This window comes from Cervus elaphus, chromosome 20, assembly GCF_910594005.1.
Source record: "Cervus elaphus chromosome 20, mCerEla1.1, whole genome shotgun sequence".
NCBI lineage: Eukaryota > Metazoa > Chordata > Mammalia > Artiodactyla > Cervidae > Cervus > Cervus elaphus.
Genome location: NC_057834.1, coordinates 130,523,669 through 130,546,142, shown reverse-complemented (window position 1 = coordinate 130,546,142; position 22,474 = coordinate 130,523,669). Strand labels below are relative to the sequence as shown.

The 22,474-nt window shown below is 40.2% G+C and overlaps 1 protein-coding gene across 2 annotated transcripts; it reads right to left on the bottom strand.

The window, feature by feature from the left end:
* Positions 1 to 5,207: 5,207 nt before the first annotated feature.
* SFPQ (splicing factor proline and glutamine rich) lies at positions 5,208 to 21,110 on the bottom strand. Of its 2 annotated transcripts, XM_043875972.1 has the most exons (13): positions 20,171 to 21,110; positions 19,297 to 19,485; positions 18,697 to 18,998; positions 18,499 to 18,594; positions 17,518 to 17,714; positions 17,335 to 17,419; positions 16,916 to 17,033; positions 16,506 to 16,554; positions 16,304 to 16,425; positions 10,726 to 13,876; positions 7,593 to 7,641; positions 6,606 to 6,689; positions 5,208 to 5,297 (listed from the first exon to the last, which is right to left on the bottom strand). In XM_043875972.1, exons 1-10 carry the CDS (start codon positions 20,996 to 20,998, stop codon positions 13,739 to 13,741), a joined length of 2,124 nt encoding a protein of 707 aa, XP_043731907.1. In that variant the 5' UTR covers positions 20,999 to 21,110; the 3' UTR covers positions 5,208 to 5,297; positions 6,606 to 6,689; positions 7,593 to 7,641; positions 10,726 to 13,738. The 2 variants fall into 2 exon arrangements, with proteins under 2 accessions (XP_043731907.1, XP_043731908.1); XM_043875973.1 differs by lacking the exon at positions 10,726 to 13,876.
* Between the last annotated feature and the right edge of the window lie 1,364 nt (positions 21,111 to 22,474).

The following is a 22,474-nucleotide window of genomic DNA, read 5'->3' as shown; positions in this document are numbered from 1 at the left end:
TTTTTAAAAACCATTTTATTGGGATGTAATTCACATACCACCCAATTTCCTCCAGAGTATATGATTTAATAGCTTTTAGTATATTCACAGATACATGCATCCATTACTAGTTACTTTAGAATATTTTCATTACCTCATAAAGGAACTCTGTATCCTTTAGCAATTACACCCTTGTTCCTACTTTCCCATTTCTCAACACCTTTCCCCCAGTCCTAAGCAACCACTTACCTACTTCATAGATTTCCCTGTTCTGGCCACTGTATACAAATGTGGTCTTTTGTGACTGGCTTCACTTCTGTTGTAGCACATATCACTACTTCATTTTTTTTATGGCTAATATTCCATAGTATGGATGTATCACTGTTTATCCATTCATCTATGACTTTTTTTTTTTCCATTTACTTTTATTAGTTGGAGGCTAATTACTTTACAATATTGTAGTGGTTTTTGTCATACATTGACATGAATCAGCCATGGATTTACATGTGTTCCCCATCCCGATCCCCCCTCCCACCTCCCTCTCCATCCGATTCCTCTGGGTCTTCCCAGTGCACCAGGCCCGAGCACTTGTCTCATGCATCCAGCCTGGGCTGGTGATCTCTTTCACCTTAGATAACATACATGTTTCGATGTTGTTCTCTCAAAACATCCCACCCTCACTTTCTCCCAGAGTCCAAAATTCTGTTCTGTACATCTGTGTCTCTTTTTCTGTTTTGCATATAGGGTTATTGTTACCATCTTTCTAAATTCCATATATATGCGTTAGTATACTGTATTGGTCTTTATCTTTCTGGCTTACTTCACTCTGTATAATGGGCTCCAGTTTCATCCATCTCGTTAGAACTGTTTCAAATGAACTCTTTTTAATGGCTGAGTAATATTCCGTGGTGTATGTGTACCATAGCTTCCTTATCCATTCGTCCGCTGATGGGCATCTAGGTTGCTTCCATGACTTTTATTTCCACATTTTGGCTGTTATGAATGATTCTATAAACATTCATGTACAAATTTTTGTGAGCATGTTTTTTTTTTCTCTCAGGTTATTAGACTTGCTGGGTCATATGGTGACTGAGGAACTGCTACCATCTTCCAAGATGGCTACACAATTTTACACTCCCAATAGTGTACAAGGGCTCTGATTTCTCCACATTTCTGCCAACAATCTAGTAGTTGTGAAGTGGTATCTTTTTTTCCTTCCCCAACTTTTATTGAGGCATTATTGACAGATATAATTGTATAGTTAAGTGTACATTGTGACTGGATACATTATGAAAGCACCCATCAAGTGCTTCTTTGAAAACATTTTGTTCTACTCTCTTAGCAAATATCAACTCTATAATGCAGTGTTTATGAACTAGTCACCATATTATGAAGAATTGATGCTTCTGAACTGTGGTGTTGGAGAAGACTCTTGAGAGTCCCTTGGACTGCAAGGAGATCCAACCAGTCCATCCTAAAGGAGATCAGTCCTGGGTGTTCACTGGAAGGACTCATGTTGAAGCTGAAACTCCAATACTTTGGCCACCTGATGCAAAGAGCTGACTCATTTAAAAAGACCCTGATGCTCGGAAAGATTGAGGGCAGAAGGGGACGACAGAGGATGAGATGGCTGAATGGCATCACCGACTCGATGGACCCGAGTTTGAGTAATCTCCAGGAGTTGGTGATGGACAGGCAGGCCTGGCGTGCTGCGGTTCATGGGGACGCAGTGTCGGACATGACTGAGCAACTGAACTGAACACCCTATTATCTTCAGATACTCTATAGTTGAAAGTTTGAAGTGGTATCTCAGGGTATATATATATTTTTTTCATGGCCATGCTGCACAACCTGGGATGGAAGCTGGGCCCCTGCATTGGAAGTGTGGAGTCCTAACCACTGGACTGCCATGTTCTCTGAAGAAAAGTGATTAATTTTGGTAAACCCAATATGCCCATTTTTTGAACACCGTTTTGGTGTCATATTTAATAATTTCTTGCCCAACTCAAAGTCATAGACATTTACCCATTTCCTAAGTGTAATTTTACTTGTACATTTAGGTGTTCAACACTTAAGTAATTTGGGGAATACCATGCTGTGTTAAATCTTTAAATTCTTAAAAACAGGATGTTTTCGTATTTGGCATTTCGTATTCTTCTGAGTCTCTCCCCAGACCACACGATTGCACTCATCTCAGACGCTAGCCAAGTGATGCTCAAAATTCTCCAAGCCAGGCTTCAACAGTACGTGAACCGTGAACTTTCAGATGTTCAAGCCGGATTTAGAAAAGGCAGAGGAACCAGAGATCAAATTGCCAACATCCACTGGATCATCAATTAAGCAAGAGTTCCAGAAAAACATCTGCATTATTGACTATGCCAAAGCCTTTGACTATGAACTGTGGAAAACTCTTCAGATGGGAATACCAGACCACCCAACCTGCCTCTTGAGAAATCTGTACACAGGTCAAGAAACAAGTTAGAACTGGACACAGAACAGACTGGTTCCAAATCGGGAAAGGAATACATCAACGCTGCATATATTCACACTTAGTTAACTTATACACAGAGTATATCATGAGAAATGCAGGCCTGGATGAAGCACAAGTTGGAACCAAGATTGAAGTATCAGTAACCTCAGTTATGCAGATGACACCACCCTTATGGAAGAAGGCAAAGAACTAGAGTCTCTTGCTGAAAATCAAAGAGGAGAGTGAAAAAGCTGGCTTAAAACTCAACATTCATGTCCTGGCTATTATAAACAGTGCTGCTATGAACATTGGGGTGCACGTGTCTCTTTCAGATCTGAGCAGATGAATGGATAAGGAAGCTGTGGTACATATACACCATGGAATATTACTCAACCATTAAAAAGAATTCATTTGAACCAGTCCTAATGAGATGGATGAAGCTGGAGCCCATTATACAGAGTGAAGTAAGCCAGAAAGATAAAGAACATTACAGCATACTAACACATATATATGGAATTTAGAAAGATGGTAACAATAACCCTATATGCAAAACAGAAAAAAAGAGACACAGAAATACAGAACAGACTTTTGAACTTTGTGGGAGAATGTGAGGGTGGGATATTTCAAAAGAACAGCATGTATACTATCTATGGTGAAACAGATCACCAGCCCAGGTGGGATGCATGAGACAAGTGCTCCGGCCTGGTGCACTGGGAAGACCCAGAGGAATCGGGTGGAGAGGGAGGTGGGAGGGGGGATCGGGATTGGGAATACATGTAAATCCATGGCTGATTCATATCAATGTATGACAAAACCCACTGGAAAAAAAAAAAATAAAAATAATAAAATAAAAAAAATAAAAATAAAAAATAAAATAAAAAAAAAAACAAACAAAAAAAAACTCAACATTCAGAAAACTAAGATCATAACATTCAGTCCCATTCAGTTCAGTTCAGTTGCTCAGTCATGTCCGACTCTTTACAACCCAGTGAAGCACAGCACGCCAGGCCTCCCTGTCCATCACCAACTCACTGAGTTTACTCAAACTCATGTCCATCGAGTTGGTGATGCCATCCAGCCATCTCATCCTCTGTCGTCCCCTTCTCCTCCTGCCCCCAATCCCTCCCAGCACCAGGGTCTTTTCCAATGAGTTAACTCTTCACATGAGGTGGCCAAAGTATTGGAAGCTTCAGCATCAGCCCCATTACTTTCTGGCAAACAGATGGGGAAACAACAGAAACAATGAGACTATTTCTGGGGGCTCCAAAATCACTGCAGATGGTGCCTGTAGTCATGAAATTAAAAGATGCTAGCTCCTTGGGAAAAAAAGCTATGACCAACTTAGGCATTTTAAAAAGCAGAGACATTACTCAACCAACAGAAGTCCATCTAGTCAAAGCTGTGGTTTTTCCAGCAGTCCTGTATGGATATGAAAGTTGAACTATAAAGAAAGCTGTACGCCAAAGAATTGATGCCTTTGAGCTGTGGTGGTGAAGACTCTTGGACTGCAAGGAGGTCCATCCCAAGTATTCATTGGAAGGACTGATGCCGAAACTGAAACTCCCAATGCTTTGGCCTCCTGATGCAAAGAACTGACTCATCTAAAAAGATCCTGATGCTGGGAAAGATTGAAGGTAGGAGAGAGGGAAGACAGAGGATGAGATGGTTGGATGGCATCACCGATTCTATGGACATACGTTTAAGTAGGCTCTGGGAGTTGGTGATGGACAGGGAAGCATGGCATGCTGCAGTCCATGGGGTTGCAGTCAGACACAACTGAGCAACTGAACTCTTTTCTTCCTCTCATTCTGACCTCAAGTATGTCTGGAACTTTTTAAAAATTATTTTTGAATATATACCTCACATTAATTTGGTATGAAAGAGTCCTTTAACAGTTTGTCAAATTGTAATGAGGTTCAAGAATGAAGGGGATAAGCAGACTTTATAGTAAATTACAGCAGTATTTCCCTTACATTTATAGGTAATCTGAGAATTTGCCCATTACACTGTATATAAAATTCAACTCTATTTTACAGAAATGGCTACTCAGGACAACCAAAATATTTGGCAACACGCAATTCAGTCTGAGTGAAATTAACACCCAATTATTCATAACCATAATTTGGTAAATTTTGTAATATACAAGTGTTATACAAAATTCTATTTAACAACTGCTTTGATGTTTAGTCACTAAGTCACATTAGAATCTTTTGTGACTGCTATCTCATGGACTATATAGCACACCAAGGTCCTGTCTTTCCACCATCTTCTGTAGCTTGCTCAAATTCATGTCCATCTAAATCGGTGATGCTATCTCATCCTATGCCACCTCTGTAGCAAGTAACAATTGCCAATCACATGGTAACTCCAAGACTAAAACTTATGAAGACTGAAGGCAATTTTTTCTTTTTAAGGCCACACCAGGCAGCATATGAGATCTTAATTCCCCCATCAGGGCTCAAACCTGTGCCCCCTACGTTGGTCCACTGGACAGCCAGAGAAGTCCCTAAAGGCTAAACCCGTGAATAAATAAGGCCATCAGGTTGATTAGTTATTAAGAGGTGGGGGGTGGGGGGTAGGAGGCTGAAGCAGCTCTGCCAAAGAGGCCTCAAGAAATAGAAGTCCTGAATTATGCAATTTGTTTTAAACTTATAACATGAAATAACTTCTTCAATGCCACCGAGAAATAAGTTGCTGACACTTATGGAAAATTCTACAAAATAGAAGAATCCTACTTAAAAACAAAATCAAAACAAAATCCCATCTTGAAACATTTTTATTCAACAACAGGTTGATTCCTCTCTTTGCTCTTTTCCTCACTGGTTTTCAGGACACAGTTCACGTGATCCTGCCAATTAAAAGGAAACAATTATTCCAAAAATCATAATAATTAGGTATCAAGGTCTCAAATATTTATCAGCAACAATCAAGTAAACGTTAATCAAAGAATGTGGTAGCAGAAGTATTTGATTATCTTTAGATAAGTAAGGGTGAAGCAGCACAAATAATTTTAATTCCAGACTCACCTAGCAAGTTTATTAAATTTTATTTCCATCTTCTACAAGAACTTTTAGTTACAACCAAACTCTTAAAAGGAAGATCTCTTCAAGACACTCCCATTAACTGGCACCCTCTGGTGGCTCGGGCACTAAAGAATCCACCCCCAATGCAGGAGACCCAAGTTTGATCCCTGGGTCAGGAAGATCTCCTGCAGAAGGCAATAGCAACCCACTCCAGTATTCCTGGCCTGAGAAATCCCATGGACAAAGGAGCCTGGGGGGCTATAGTCCATGGGGTTGCAAAGAATCAGACACAACTGAGCAACTAATACTTTTCAAAGGTTTAAGACATAGCTCTCAATTCTCCCATTTCTGCTTAAAATTCAACTGAATTAAAATAAAATTCAACTGATTATGATAGTCCTTTATACCTACGTGATACCATGAACAAATGCAATTTTTATTACATGAGACAGGTAAGCTACTGTCTACAGACCATTTTGTAAAAAAAGCTTTACTGGAACACAGTCAGTCACTGTCCATTTGTCTATATAATGTCTATGACTGCTTTTTAGCCAGAAAAGCAGAGTTGAATTGCCCTTTAAAATTGCCAACCCTCTAGGATTTTGTTTTCTGGATGAAAAATAGAACTTCAAATCTTCTGCATCTTCCTCTGCATTGTTGTATGGATGCAAAGGTAAATATAGCTATATATATTTTTATTAAAAACTTAAGTGCCTGTCTTTCCTGAGATTTTAGCCAAACAAGACTAAAGTTAAGACCTACCACACCTCAGAAGACTTTAAAAAAAAAGATTAAATATTTAAGTAAATGTTATAAAACATACTTGCTACAAAAAAGTTTTAACATAGAAGAAATTAAAATGATATCCACATAAGTAGTTATCTTACACCACCCAAGATTCCTTCTGAAGACAATTTTTAAGATGTTTTTCGATGTGGACCATTTTTAAAGTCTTTATTGAATCTGTTACAAAACTGCTTCTGTTTTATGCTTTAGTTTTTTAGCCCCAAGGCATGTGGGATCTTAACTCCCTGCCAGGGATTGAACCCTCACCACCTGCATTGGAAAGTCTTAACCACTGGACTGACAGGGAAGTCCCTGAGGACAGTTTAGAGTTAAGAATCTCAACTAACCTCCATACTGCATCAGTCTAACAAGTTGTGGCTTTCCTTCTTGATCAGCTCATGCTGTGTGACGTCTTGAGAACTTATATCCACCTATCATTAAAATAAAACTTTGTTATGATAACATATTTGGCATATCTTAAACATTTTTGAACTGATTTTTAACATGTACACCTTATTCTGACATCAATAGGTATATATATTTTAGCATAGGTTTGGATTTCAATAGTGGTTTTTTTTTTTTTTTTTTTGGCTATGGGCTTCTCTTGTGGCTCAGACAGTAAAAAGAATCCACCTGCAAGGGAGAAGACCTGAGCTCGATCCCTGGGTTGGGAAAATGTCCTAGAGAAGGAAACGGCTACCCACTTCAGTACTCTTGCCTGGATAATTCCAGGGACAAAGGAGCCTGGCAGACTGCTGTCCATGGGGTTGCAAAGACTTGGACACAACTAAGCAACTTTCACTTTCATTGTTACTGTTTAGGTAAGACATAGCATTGTAGTATGTATCCACTGGAAAAAATCTGCATCATTTAGTGAACCCCTAAAGCACAAACCCATGTTGTTCAAGGGTCAAATGTACTTAAGGAATTCTCCCTACCAGTAATGAAACAATTGTTATTCACAATTTATAATGTAAAAGGAATCTCAAGGAGATTTTTTAATTGGTCTGAAGTTGATTTTAGAGTACCATAAAATACAGCATTTCTCCACAAATTCAAGCCTTTTCTGATCTAACACCATCTTTTTCTTCTATTGTTTAACATTTTTGTAATAAATATTCCCAGCTGTTTCTCTTTCCAACTCATACACACCCACACACATCTATTTAAAAAAAAACAAAAATACAGGGGTATGAAGAGGTAAACATCTTAAAAATCAAATAGCTTTCACCCCACACAGTTAAATCATTTTTTTTTTTTAGTTAAATCATTTAACCATTAAATAGAAACCAAACCCCCAAATCCTTAATAGGCAGACTTTCAAGGAAGCTTACTTCAAGTGAATGAGCACTCCAGTTATCAGCCAACATCAATCATTCTTACCTAAAGAATAATAGGAAATAGTTAATATAAAAGACAAGGGCATGAAGATTTGAAATGCTAGTTAATTTCAAAATTTAAAGAGTAAAATTCCAGAAACAAAGATTGGGGGCAAGTTACAGCATAAAAAATAGGAAGAAACTTCATGGGGGGGTGGGGGTGGAATCTAAAATCATTCTGAAGTAGCAGTAGACACCTGAATTAGAATGAGAACTGTATCTTCTTTGTATTTACAAAAGCCTAACTGCATTTTCACCAGTCTGAGCACAATGAAGTTTGACTGCAACCCAAAATATACTATCCCTTATGTGAAGGTATGTGACAACGTTTACCTTACCAAATGAGTTTTAACATCGGCTCTTTTCATAGAAAAGCACATACCCTGCTCCCCACCAAGTATGTCTTCCATTCTCAGGTGGACTGACCACCTTCAGCAGGAGTCCTCCAAGAGTGCCCTCCCCGTTCCACAGTACACAACAATGCAGTTGTTATCCTGCAATCCTATATATTTGCCTCCTTCTTTCCCTCTTAAGTCCTCACTGAGTTTTAAGTTATGGCAGGGAAGCTATGCCTTATCAGGACAGCAAGGAACCGGAGTTTTTCTGAGGGAGAAGACATTCACCTTCACTATATATGCCTGGCAGAGCCACAGTGCACAAAAACCAGAAAGATCAGCCTTAATCCAAATTCCAGGTTTTTCTTCCTCCCTGATTATCAGAGACTGCCAAGGGTATATGAAATAGTGCCCTGTTGCACATGTACCATCCATAAGGGATACTATATCGTTTTGCATTCTTCCTCCATTCTCCAGATTATCCTATTCTGCATCCAGCCCCCCTTTCACCCTCTGAATAAAATCTTTTCAGCACTGGTGTTCAAAAGCAACATTTATGTTTGATGGTTTACCAACAACTGTGTGATTTCCACAGTTGAGTCTTAGAAATTGCCAATCATTATCTAGCAGCAATGACAGATGATTAGGAGCAGCCAAATCCTCTGAATTCTTTCCCTAACAGGCAGCCATTTGAGAACTGCACTAGCTGACAGAGCACTGAAACGTTATCAGCTAAAGCCCAAACCAAATAAAGGCCCAGAACAAACATCCCAGCTCTCTAAAACCTATCCAAAATCATTACTGTTAAAGCAGTAAATGCAGGACTGTGGATCATGTCACTGCAGCTGACAATGATTAACAATAAGAAACATGCAACCCCCATTAAGGTTAAAAGTCCAAAACTAGTCACACGCATCTCTTTATCGGGAAAAATGAGACTATTATGCATTCTTTGTAGGTTTTGCAACCTTATATGAAGAGCACCCATTGCATTTCTTTCATCTTTCATAAAGCACCGGTATCTATTCCCAAGGGCCTAACAGTACGAAAACGCATTCTGGCATCACACCTCTGAACTTGCAACCACTGTCATTAAAAACAATTTTTGTTTGTAATAAGAAAAGACTATGAAATACAATGCAAGCACCTGGGATATAGTTACTATTGAAACCCGTTTATCCCATTTTGACTGATTTTTAAAAAGACCCTCTGCACTAAAATTCACAAATTACAGCTACATACAAATCAAAACTAGTAAGAATCAACTTAAGTCACAGGTTTCTCATTCAAAGTGCAAAAGCCTGTTCATCTTGAAATAAGCAGAATGAGGCAAAATTACCCCCCAACCCAATGATGTCCATATATCAAGTACATTCTCTCAAAAGTGCTATTGACTGTTAAGAAATAAACCTGATCTTTTATTTCTAAACAATCACTGAGCCACGGGAGCCAAGTGTTGGCTACCAACTGCATGGATTATGCCATAGGAAAACCCCGTCAGAATTGCATGCCAATTTCGTGACAGTGTTGTCACTAACACTGAGCATTATGTTGGATGTACATTGTATTACTGATACAGAGCTAAACTAGTCACCATTTGTTCTTTCATCTAGCAGAAGTCAAGTCATTTGGTTGAATGGACTACATATTAAAATTACAAGTCTGTCCCCACCATGTGAACTGCTTGCCAAAGAGCAAGCCATTTTTCTTGATACAAAAAGAAATTCTCATAATTGTGAAGAGTTTTGCCAACATTTATGTGAAGTAAGCCAAACTTTCCAGTTACAGAGCAGAAAACATTATACATGAAAGCTATTTCTCGTGCATGCTAGCTAAAAGTCAGTTCATAGACCAATGTTCAGTTGAATTGAGGTCTGGAACAACTGTCGATGCAAATCTTAAATCCTGAACAACAAAGAGGGTGCTTTTGAAGACTTACTTATTTTGGTAATCGAACAGTTTGGACTGCAACATCTCATCCCTAAAAAGCTAAGGGAACCAAATTCAAAAAGCTACCCTGAACATTTGCAGTTATCCTACAGAATACGACGAAGTCTTACAATTGGGAAATGATTCCCAACATGTATTCAATAGGCAAGTCAACATGCCACACCATCTTCCCCCAGGTTTAGAGTATAGACATATTTAGACCAATCACAGAACTTGAACTATTCATGTTAGAATCCCATCTATGCCCCCAGTTAGTAACAAAGCTGTTCCCATGGAGCCCATTTAAAAAATCTTCAAATCACGTTGCCAAACTCTACTTTTAGTTTTAATTCACTCAACCCTGTGGAGTAATAGCCAAGATTACACTCTGAAATTGATACTGCTGACCTGTGGGGAGGTCAGTTTGCTGTAACAGAAACTAATTGTCACATGCTATATACAGTCTGTGTCAAGATGCTAAAAGTACTCTACTTTCCAAATATGGTATGGTCCCCTCTCCCCCACACCACTGATGTGTTTGTTATCTTCAGTTACGATGCAACTAAAAACCACACAACTGAATCAGATACATACCAAATACTCAAGTTTGCACTTTTTATCTGAGAACTGCAACAGCACTGAATTCTGCCTGACAAATTACAGCTCTAAACCCAAACCCACACAGTTTTGATATAAGCTAGCTTTATCATACACGTGTTAGGTGCTGCACTGTAATTTCATTGTCAGAGGTATGATGTCAGAATGCCCACGGAATAAAAGTACATAGCAAGTCACCAAGTTAGATTATATTGCTTGTTACCTACCTGTATGCAGTCGGCAATGAGAATCTCGGAGCAAGCAGGAATACTACATCCGGGTCCTAATGTCCATTGCCATTTGCGGTACTACGTTCCTCACAGTTACGCACTGCAGAAATGCTGGCTAAATGCAGTTATGTAGCAGGCCACTACTTTAATAGTGCACAATTGCAGTCCAAGAACACCAGAGAATATTCCGCCACAAACGTAGTGGCTTGCCCAAGAAAAGCCAAGTATCTAAATTTTTATCTGCCATGATATGCCACTTACAAAAATTGCACAGGCGTAACATTACAATTTCCCAAATTATTGTCTATTTATATTAGTGATATAATACATCTAATAAAGAGTGGTGGGGTTTACAGAACTTCTTAGAAGTTTAATTAGTGTTTTAAGCGAAGAGGATTATGGTTTCACTAAACATGAGCCAATGGGTTAAGTTTCTAAAGTACCTACTAAATACCCTGGGATCTCTTAGAGAATGCAGTTTTTAAAGATAAGGAGTAATAAAAGGAGCAGTTAGTTTTAAAACAATCAAGTGTTCCTCTTAAAATTATGAGAGAAAGTGGAGAAGAGGAAATGGGGGCAGGTGCTTTCTTTAAATGAGAAGAATGGCCAAAATACCTCTCAACTACTACCTTCCCTTTCCCACCCCAAGTTTCGTAAATCAGCTTTTAGGAATCTACTTTTTAAGATGATTTAAATTCACATTAGGCTATCATATACATTGCAAGACTTGTTGAAAGTCTGAGTAGCTTACAACCCTTGATACACTGCTATTTCAGTGATAAAAGTCAAAACTTAGTTAAAACTAAGCAACATTACTTGCTAAACAATGTTTAGCAATTCTACACAGTAAGGCTATCAAAACCACAACTTTCAGGAGATAATCCATTAGCATCCTTCACCACTCTTCAAAGGTACAGTACTACGAAAAGCTTATTTTAGGGGTCTGTGCCAGCATCCCTTACAAAGAAAGGCATGTAATCTGAAAAATAAACTGAAACATTAATTTTATAGGCAGATTTTCCCATTTCCCCACCAGCCCCCACCCACACATTCAAGTTCACCCTCTGTGGGTGTCCCATGAACACCCCTTATTTTCTTATCATTAACGGGAGTCCCTACCATACAATTCAAATTGTAATGGACTCCTTTCAAATCAAGACCCTTGTTTCCAGTACAGAAAATCTCATACATTATCACCAATTAATGACTTGGGACAAAACTTCCTATGATATAATTATGATAGAACTACTCATTTCCAAGTGTCTTGGTGAACAGAAATAATGAACATTTTCTAATGAGATTCTCTCCCTTAATTACCACACCAGGTACCTGTCAGTCACAACCAGAATTTGGTGGCATGCCTTTATACTCCACTAGTATTTATTAACAGGTTCCCTATGCACAGTGCTGAGCTGTTTCAACTATAGGTTTCCCTTTGTACTCAGGCACAATACTAAACTTACTTCAGCATTTAAACAAAGACTTGATTTAGAATTTTACTTTTGCCAATTAACACTAAGAGGTGAAAAGGAGGAAGACATTCCACAGTAAGAGTTCTATAATGTACAAATTTGAATGGAAACATAGCGAAAATCAAAGCCAAACCATTCGATTACTTTTCCTACTTTTAGGAAATTGTTCCTCTGCTTATATATACACTGGGAAAGCAGGTGTTCCCAATGTACTAACAGACACCAGTAACAAACTATTTCATTAGTAAGTCAAAATGTCTCTGATGGAAGGAGAGTCAATGAAGTTGACGTTAAACTGACAACACCATCGAAACACTCCAAAAGCTTTATGGTGGGAGAAAGGAACATCTGCACCGTGTAGCACGAGCAACTCTCTCCAGATTTTGTGCCACATCAAAAGGAAACTATGAAAAACAAAAATGTTTCGTAACAATGGTTCTCTGCAACCCTATGTTATTAACAGTCACTACAAGCTCTTAGAAAACAGAATAGGCTTTCTCCATAGTCCTACAGATTTTGCCCAATAGAAGTAGCACAAGGAGATGTAAAAGAGTACAAGTATATACACTTCTAACCTACTTCATGATTAACTATACCTCTTATTTTTTAATTGAATTATTCACACTAAACTCCACCTTTATAAATCACTTAAAAGTAATACATGAAAAGGCTTCATGTTTAACAATCTTTAATTCAAATATGAAAGTTCAATACAAGCCGTTTGTAGGGCTTGGGACTCGTTTTTTAAAAAACAAGAATGGAGGAATGCAACAAAATGATCTTTCCACTTTTTCTTCAGAAACTTTCAAGGAAAGAATAGATCATAGGGCCATAAAAGATCCATTTAAGTCATACCCACTTTCTCCCCCTATCAATAGTCTTACACCCATTCCATAATCTTGATACACATTCCTGAATGAAGATTTACAGTTCAGCTTTGCTTACATAGCCATTTAAAAATACTTAGCACCAGCTTGCTTCCTTGCCAAACAAATCAAATCATGAAACTACTTCAATAAGCATTTCTTCTTTTTAAAACAAGGGGGTACTTATAAGTAGAAAGCAATACTTAGCCTACAAATAACATTTCCCAGAAATGGCATATGCCATTCAAAGGCCTAGACACTCTTATGCTTTCCAAGTGGAATACCTAGCCTAATGTGCATAGAAGCATGAATGGCAAAGTTGAAGATCAATATCATAACTATTTTTTCTATTTATTTGAAGCACAGTAAAAAAAAAATTGGTACACTTTGGAAATTCAGTGGCACAGGTACACTGCCATAACTTGAGGGACATTATACAGTTTAAAAAAAAAAAAGGAAAAAAAAGAAAAGGAAAAAAAAAAAATTCCCCTGTTGCAAACACTGCATTACATAATTTTACCTGCCCCAACAGACCATTTACAAATATTAGGTCAATAAACTGCTAACATCCATAAAAAGGTTGCTTTCTTACTAAAATGCAAGAATTTAAAAGATTGGTATCTAAACAAGAAAAGACAAAAACAAACTGGAATGAAAGCCTAGATATCACATCTAAAATCGGGGTTTTTTGTTTGGGCCTTCATACTCTTCTCTCCCTCTACCATATCCTGCTGGAGTTCCAGGCCCCATTCCTCTAGGACCCTGTCCACCCACAGGTCCCGCACCTCCCTGCCCAAAGCGCTCAGTACGCTATTGGAACAGTAATCAACAGTTCATTATATGTAGTTGATGTCCATGTGTGTTAAGTAAATATTTTAGAAGGTTCCGTAGTCAACGTTCGTCGATACAATCACCAATGAGTCGATCCACAGGCACCGGGAACATAGAAAGGAAAAAAGGGTAATTTGAAAATTAGTTTACGGTAACACATGCCTTGTGGTATGTTCCCACTTGAGCCATTCTCATACACCTGTTTCAAAGAACAGATCTTCCCTGTAGTGCTAAGAAATTTAAGAATTAGTGCAGATGTGAAAACCCATTCCAAAATGAGTTTTAAGAAATTTCACATCAGATTAACCCACTGAAAAGCTTACAAACTTCTTGCTTTCAAGGTCTGAACAGGAAATTTAATTTCCAAGTAAGCCTAACAAGCCCAACCAGACAGATTCAATTCACTCAATGAAGTGACAAAGACCTACTCACCAGTTAGTGGTATGTGCTGCATAAGAAACCTTGTGCTTTTCAAGATCTTAAGACACATCTGCTAAGTTGCAGAAATCTTAAAAGGTTCAAAGTTTTTAATAAAATGCTACCAGACTACAAAAAGAAAAAGAATAGAAGACTAATAGGTTTAGTCACTTAACCGGCACAGTAATTTTGATTTAAAAGTGTTGCCATATTCTCTCCAAGTATATCACCTTCACAGCCATCACTACATAAAACCAGAGAAATTATGTTCACAGTACTGTTCTTTATAGTTGCAAATTAACTGAACATACAGCCCACCCTCGTAACAGCCCAACTTTTCATTTTCCCTTATGTCTGTGAAAAGTCCCGACAGTTATGATTCCGTGTTTCGGGTGTCTCCCAAACAGCATTAACACCAAGCTTAACTGACTGCAATAAAGCAGGCCTTTATTCCATCTAGTTTTAGGTGAATTCTAGTCCTAGAAACCTGTGATCCCAAACAGAGTAACCCTACAGGTATGCAAGCACAGCAGCCTGAACCATCTTGCAAATTCATATAAAGCAGACCAATTATTAAGAGTGTTGCTCAAAACACAAAACAAAACCCCAAAACAGAACAAAAATCCAACAAAACCCCCCAGAAATTAAAAAAGGCATCAGGGTTTAAAACTGTTATTATAAATAATTTCAACATGCTTCCTACAAAATACTATAGGGCTACTTAAGACTAAATCCTAATCCTTCAAACTATTTCAAAATCCTAACAATTTTAGGTTTTCAGCACATTGTATTATCTCTAAAAGGTGAAAAGGAAATTTGGGGGTTTGTTACCATATCATCTTAGAATCCAGGAGCTACATGTCACAAGGACTGTAGAATCTGAACTGTGGGAACATCGTGTCAAATTAGTTACAAATTTGATATATAACCTACATCTGACTATTAGGAAGCATATAAACCAAAATATAACCCACATTATTCTTAAAATTCATTTTGAAGCTAACAGCGCTACATTTAACCCTCCAACTACTTATGATTCTAATCTTCAAAGCCTTAAGTAGATGAGGCCCCATTCTAAATCCTTGTTATTTGCACAATGAATCTAGTGAGCTATATGCTGCAGCTTCCCTCCCTTTGCCAAAAGACTGTAGATGAACTAATTAGATTCAATTCAGTTGTGACAAAGCACTTTTCTCCAAACCCACCTCTACAGCCAATTCACTTCTTTAAGGATTGTAAAATCCCGATATCACCATTCAGACCAATTCTCTTGGTTGTTCTAAAGGATCCTGACAGGCTATCTGTACAGCTAAAATATGACCCCATCAAGAAGGTTCAGATCAAATGCACACAACTAGTACACTAAAAAATAACACTGCCTTTTGCTATTCTGTAGCAAAAGAGAGATGTCCATTTATTTTAGAAAGTACACCTAAAGACAGGCCCAAAAGGAGGGAAACGACGAGTCCGAAGACTAAACAATTCCCTTTTCATGGATAAAGTCACACCAAATGTAGGTCAAAGTCCTACACATTGCTAAAACATGCCTAAAGCTACAAGCTACAAACAAGTCTGATTCACACTTATGGCAAATACCAGCTTAATGAATGACAGCTTGCCATTTGATTACTCTCACTTGGATGTAGAATAATCAGTATCTAACATTTAGAATTTGGATTTGCCATGAGCTATTGTGCAGAAGTACACAAGCAATATAATGGAAAGCACCTAAGTCTACTTATTGCCAAAGATAACTCCCAACATACTACTAACAGTATTGACTTTTTGTTGGCAACCTTATCAGGTGAGGTTACCACATTGAGTTCTTCTATGTTGCCAAGGTATTCATCAATATTACGGATTTACACGATAGGGGAACTAAAAGAAGTCCAGTCACCTACTTAAAAAACAAAAACAAAAAAAAACACACACACGTAAGTTGTGAGAATGAGAACTTCCTTTTGAACTATGTCCCACAAGATACATTACCATGTCGCTTCCCATCATGGAACCACTCATTGTTGCCGGTGGGACTCCAGGATTAGCTTCATAACCTATGCCACCACCACCACCTAGAGGTGGAAATTTCTGGCCTCCTGAGCCATAGGGATCTAGGAAACAAAAATGCTGGTTACCACTCAATCAAAATACTGCCCTTCATTAGTATCACTAATTTAACTTTCATTCTTACCTCCCATGTTCATTGCTCCTCCACCACCCATTCTCATGTCTCTTTCTCTCTGAAATTAAAAAAAAAATCCTTTACTACTCTTGTACTAAACCCATACCAAGCATTCTTAACTACCAAATTTCCAAAGCTTAACAAAAATTGTTTTCAACTTAAAGAAAGAAACCCAATTAGGCAATTTTAAAAAGACGCCAAAGAAACCTATAAAGCAAGCTTCTTCCTAACCAATGAAATCTTTTGGCCCACCCAAGAAGGCAAAACTCAAGGCACACCAATCATAAACACTTGGGTTAAAAAAAAAAAGGGCAGAACAGCTACCATGTGGAAAGTCATATTTAACTGAATAAAACTGCACCCTAGATACCCACAAGTTCTGTAGAAAACTCCGATTTACATTGCCAAAGTTCACTTACTGGATCCATATAGCCCATCCGACTATAACTTTCCTCTCTTTGGCGTCTCATCTGTTCTTCCATCTCACGTTGACGAATCATCATCTCTTCTTCCCTCCTACGTCGTTCTTCCTCTTGCCTGGAAATATTCATCAAGTATGAAAACAAAAGTTTTTTATGCACATTAAAAAAATTCAACTTGAAGCAAACTAGTAGTTTATTTAAGAGCATTACAGCAAATGGAAGGTTGGGACAGCGACTAACAAAAAAAAGCCCTAAATGTATTCCAACAAAGTAAATGAGCCATGTAACAGAAATCTCTATTTCACAATTTAAGCATTAAACCAACACTGACATAGTATTTAACATCTCTGTACCTCAACAGACTCACCTGCAAAATTTAGGTACACTTAACACTTAAAGGTTTAACAAAATTGTACCTCAACTGCATCTCTTTACGTTTCTGCATTTCTTGATTGTGCAGTTCTTCCATGCGTCTTAATTCTTCCTGGCGTCTCATTAGATCTGAACATTGGAAAATTCTGTTATAGATTCACATTAACAAATTCTAGTAAGCTCAAAAGGCAAATGATCCTACTAGCAAAATTCAGAAGGTATTTTACCTTGACGCAAAAGATTTGCCTGATGCTCATGATAGGCATCTTCCATTTCACTTTCCAATTTGTCTTTTGCATCTTTCATGTTTTTTTCAACTTGTTCCCGCTGCTGTTTTTCCATTTCATCAAGGGACTTCCACCGCTGAGAATACTCATACTCAAATGTCCCATGCTGGGCAAAACGAGGAGGGGTTTCTCTCTCCCTGACAATATTTAAATATGAACCAATTTATGGATGCACACAAGAAATGTATGTATCTGATATCCCCTAAAAAACACTGGTCCTTCCACTGGCTTCTCACTTCTAAGAAACACTGGAAGGCAAAAATTACCTTGATTCTTAGTATCTCTTTACATTCCAGGATGATACTAGACAGTAACATGGGCAATGAAGATCAATCCTACCTTTCTCACTGTCCTAATCCTACTTCCCAAGCCAGTTTCAATTCAAAGAATATTTTTCCAACTCTGAAAAACCAGATATCTACAACACATCTTAACAACTGTTAAGAACAAAACAAGAATGCATATGAAATGTACCTACCACAGAAACAAACACTAGGTATTTGAATGACTGCTTCAAAACCTCTAGCTTTCGAAACCTGAAGTTTTCATCAACCATATCTAAGATTTTTGTACATTTAAAAAAAAACTGAAAAATTATCAAGTTTTCCGAACTTATGGTTGCTGAAGGGGAAAGGATAGAGTTGGGTAAGACATGCACACATTCCTATTATTTAAAATAGATAACCAACAAGAACCTACTGTACAGCACAGAGAACTTTGCTCAATGCTATATGGCAAACAGGATGGGAGGGGGAGTTTGGGGGAGAATGAATACATCTGCATGTATGGCTGAGTCCATGTGCCATTCACCTGGAACTATTGAACACTGTCAATCTGCTATACCCCAAAACAAAATTGAAAGTTTAAAACAAAAAAAAAATGAACAAGTTCTCCTTTGTACTTTTAAGAAATTGTTCTTACTTTTGATACATTGGATTCTTCTGGGCAAGTTTTTCAGGAAGACCGTCTTCATCATCTAACTGTTCAAGTGGTTCCACAATGACTGGACGAGGAGTTCTAGCAACAAAAACGGTTTCATCTTAATTTCGTTCCAGCTTTATTGCAATTTCTTCGAAATGTTAATAAATAAGAGTTACTAAGATAAACATAAAAACTTACGTTGTCAGTAAGAAAACACCTTCACTGCATCTTTCAAATGCTTTTCTTGCTGCTGGTTTGGAAGCAAATTCAACAATGCCTTTCCCTGTAGATCTTCCACGATCATCCACTATTACAACAGCCCTTTCAATAGGACCAAACTGGCTAAAGGCTTCTTCCAACAGTTCATTGGAAACATAAGGTGAAAGATTTCGAACAGAAAGGGCAGCAGCATGTGTGGCAAATCGAACCCGAAGCTGTCTACCTCTCATGGGTGTATCATCAAGTTCAGCTTTAGCTATTTCCGCCAACGCTCTAGATTCCTGCAACCATCAAGATATACACTCAAAGTTAATGACCTCAAAACTGGCTAATGCCCACCCTAAAATTGCCGCAAGTCTAACCCCACAATCCTAATCTTCTGCCAGCTCAGTTCAACTTATCTCCAAGAAGTCTTCCCTGACATTTACCCACACAATCCCCCGTTTTAAATATTATGCACTACACAGCAGCTACAACTTTTCTGTGAGAGATGAAAACTTTATAAAATTGTTGGTTCAAAAAACACTATGTAGTAGTAAAAAGAGAAGTCCACCAGAAAAACACAAAAACCAAACTCACAAGCTTAATAAATCCAAATCCTTTGCCTTTGTTTATAAAAACTTCTCCAGGTTCTCCATATTTAGCAAAAAGTCTTTTGAATTCATCCTCCGTGATGTCTGCAGGTAGATTACCAACAAACAACCGACAACGCTGGGTGTAAGTTTTCTCTCCAGGCCTCCTCAGGAGTGACAAGTTGGCTTTAAACCCCTGGTATAAAAAAAAGGCGACTTTCAAATACAAGGTACCTCTGCAAGTAGGAAAAAGCAATAGTCTTTTCCCCAAACTGAATATGTTACCAATCCAATCGGGTTGCTCTTCTGTTGCATTTAAAGATCGTATTACATGCCTAACCGAACTTCCAAAATAATCACTCTCTAACATTAAAGAGCCTAAACCATCAGAATACTCTTGAGACGACAAGTCTCTCCAGAGAGTAGGTTCTGTATCAGGAACCTCGTCAACCGTTTATACCTAACGTCCCTGACAGCATCAAAACTACACTGGACAAAAATTAAAAGGGTGAAAGGGTATTATTAAAACGACTAAAACTGTTGTCAACGACGAAACCTGTGGCTACGCGTTAGGACAAAAAAATCGCCCGATCTCGTCAATCCCAAATTTCACGCTATATTCTTTACTCTGGACCCCAGAACCCGTTAGCTTTAACAGGGTCCATCAAACTTTCCTCAAGCCCCCCTCTGCCAGCCCGGAGGCCTCCCCAGGGATGCCGCTTGCGGACCCGCGCCGTCCGCCCCTCAATCCCGCAGCCCCGCCCACCCACTCCCGCCTCCCGCGCGCAAGCGCCCTTTCCGGTCTCCGACAAAATGGAGGGTGGGGAGGGGGGCCGCCGCCATCTTAGGAAAACCGACGCGTAGCTCAGGTTGATACTCACCTCAGAGTCCGAAATCTTCTCCTCGCTGCGGCCGCCGGGCCCTCCGGGCGGCGGCCCTTGGTGGTGCTGCTGGTGGTAGGGCGGATGGTGTTGCCGGCCCCCGCGGGGCTCCCCGCCACCTCGGTGCGGTGGCTTAGGGTGGCCGCCAGGAGTAGTTAGGCCCGGGCCGCCGCCAGGCTTCGGCCCGCCTGGCATTTTGCCGCCCTTGGGGCCGCCGGGTCCCGGGCCCTGCTTAGGCCCGGGCACCGGGCCCCCTGCAGGTGGTGGAGGCGGCGGGCCCCCAGCCTGAGGGGGGGTGCTGGGCACCCCACTGCTCGGCGGAGCCGGTGGAGGCGCACCTGGGGGCGCCGAGGTGACAGCGGGCGGCGGGGTCGGGGTGGGGCCTGGCCCCGTGGGGGCCCCCGAGGTCGGGGGTGTGGCGGGCGGCGCCGAGCCGGTGGCCGGAGGGGCGCTGCCTACTCCGGGAGCCGAACCGGGTCCTTGAGGAACGACAGACTTAGATGAGTCCTGTGGCGGCGGCGGCGGCTGCTGGTGCGGCGGCTGCTGATGGGGCGGCTGGTGCGGCGGGGGCTGAAGCGGCGGCGGCTGCTGCGGTGGCGGCTGCTGAGGCGGTGGCTGCTGCTGTTGCTGGTGCGGAGGCGGTGGCGGGATCTGAGGCTTGGGGCCACCTTGGCCCGGCACGGGCCCCATGGGTCCGCGATTCTGATTGAGGCCCATGCCGGGCGGCGGGGAGCGGAAGTCGTGGAGGCCGCCGCGGCCGCCTCCTCCTCCGCGTCGGTGGAAGCCACCACCGCCACCGCCCCGGCTTCGGAACCGGTCCCGAGACATGTCTGTGATCAAGGGGCGGTCGAGGCAAAAGCGGAGAAGACGTTCAGGGAACGTGGATGCCACCTTGCTTCGCACAAGATGGCGGATGACACAGGCGGCGCGCCGCCTTTGTCCTCTTCTTATATAGGGCGGCTGGCATGGCCCCGCCTACTTCTCGATATGTAGCTCCAATAGCCAATTGCAAGTACTGTACTTGGTGACGCTAGGTTACGAAGATCTCATCTCTCCTATTGGCTCTCAATGAGAGGCGGGAGGAATGGAGTGGTTGAAGATTGCAGTCGGCCAATGAGCAGAAAAGGAGTTGTCTGTAGGCCACCGTGATTTGCTGGGAGTTATTTGAAAGGGTTCGCCAGAGCAATTTTCCCGTGAAAGCAAATAGCCAGGGCCCTATCAGCTCCTGGGGAGAGATGTTAGAAGACCCTTTTCTTTCTTGATTGCCCTTATGAGCAGCCTACTGGTATCTTTCCCCAGAAAGAACAGTAGTCTCCAGTTCAAAAGCATAAATTAGCTTTGTGCTGGGCCAATGGAATTAAAGAAAATTTTACAGATTTCGTACACAGCATTTACTGATTTGATTTTGGAACCTCATTGGAGTATTGGTTCTAGCAGTATAAATGTCTCAATAGGCTTAAGTGAGTGTTCTCTTTACTCAAAAAGGCCTTGATTTTGTGGTATATATATAGACTATTTACAAACACAAAACACAGAAGGAATTAAACATTTTTCTTAATTCTACCACAAAACACTTGATGAACAGATTAAGATATAAAATTACCATATAAAATATATATATGAAATCAACCAATGGACAACCTTCTTATTTCGAAGTGCATGAGCCATTTCCCTTAATACCTCTCCTAATTAGTGTCATCTAGAGACCATCCTAAAGGAGATCAGTCCTGGGTGTTCATTGGAGGGACTGATGTTGAAGCTGAAATTCCAATACTTTGGCCACTTGATGAGAAGAGCTGACTCATTTGAAAAGACCATGATGCTGGGAAAGATTGAGGGCAGGAGGAGAAGGGGACGACAGAGGATGAGATGGCTGGATGGCATCACCGACTTGATGGACATGGGTTTGGGTGGACTCCAGGAGTTGGTGATGGACTGGGAGGCCTGGCGTGCTGCAGTTCATGGGGTCGCAAAGAGTCGTACACGACTGAACGACTGAACTGAACTGCAGAGACCTTTGGGTGGATCATTCCTCTGGTTAATATTAGCCTGTGGCTCATGTCTTCTTTTCTAATTCTGTACATCATTCACCATCTGAATGGATGACCACCCAATAATAGTCTGTCAATCCTTTAACTCCTCACCTCCAGCCATCTTTCCTTCTATCCTATGTTAGCCACCCCACCCACATCGTAGTTAATCCTGTTTGTTATTGCCAGGAATAACATCCCTTATAAAAAAATTTCTACTTCGGAATCCCAGTCAACATAGTAACTTCTGAGTCTGACTTCATCAGAACCACTA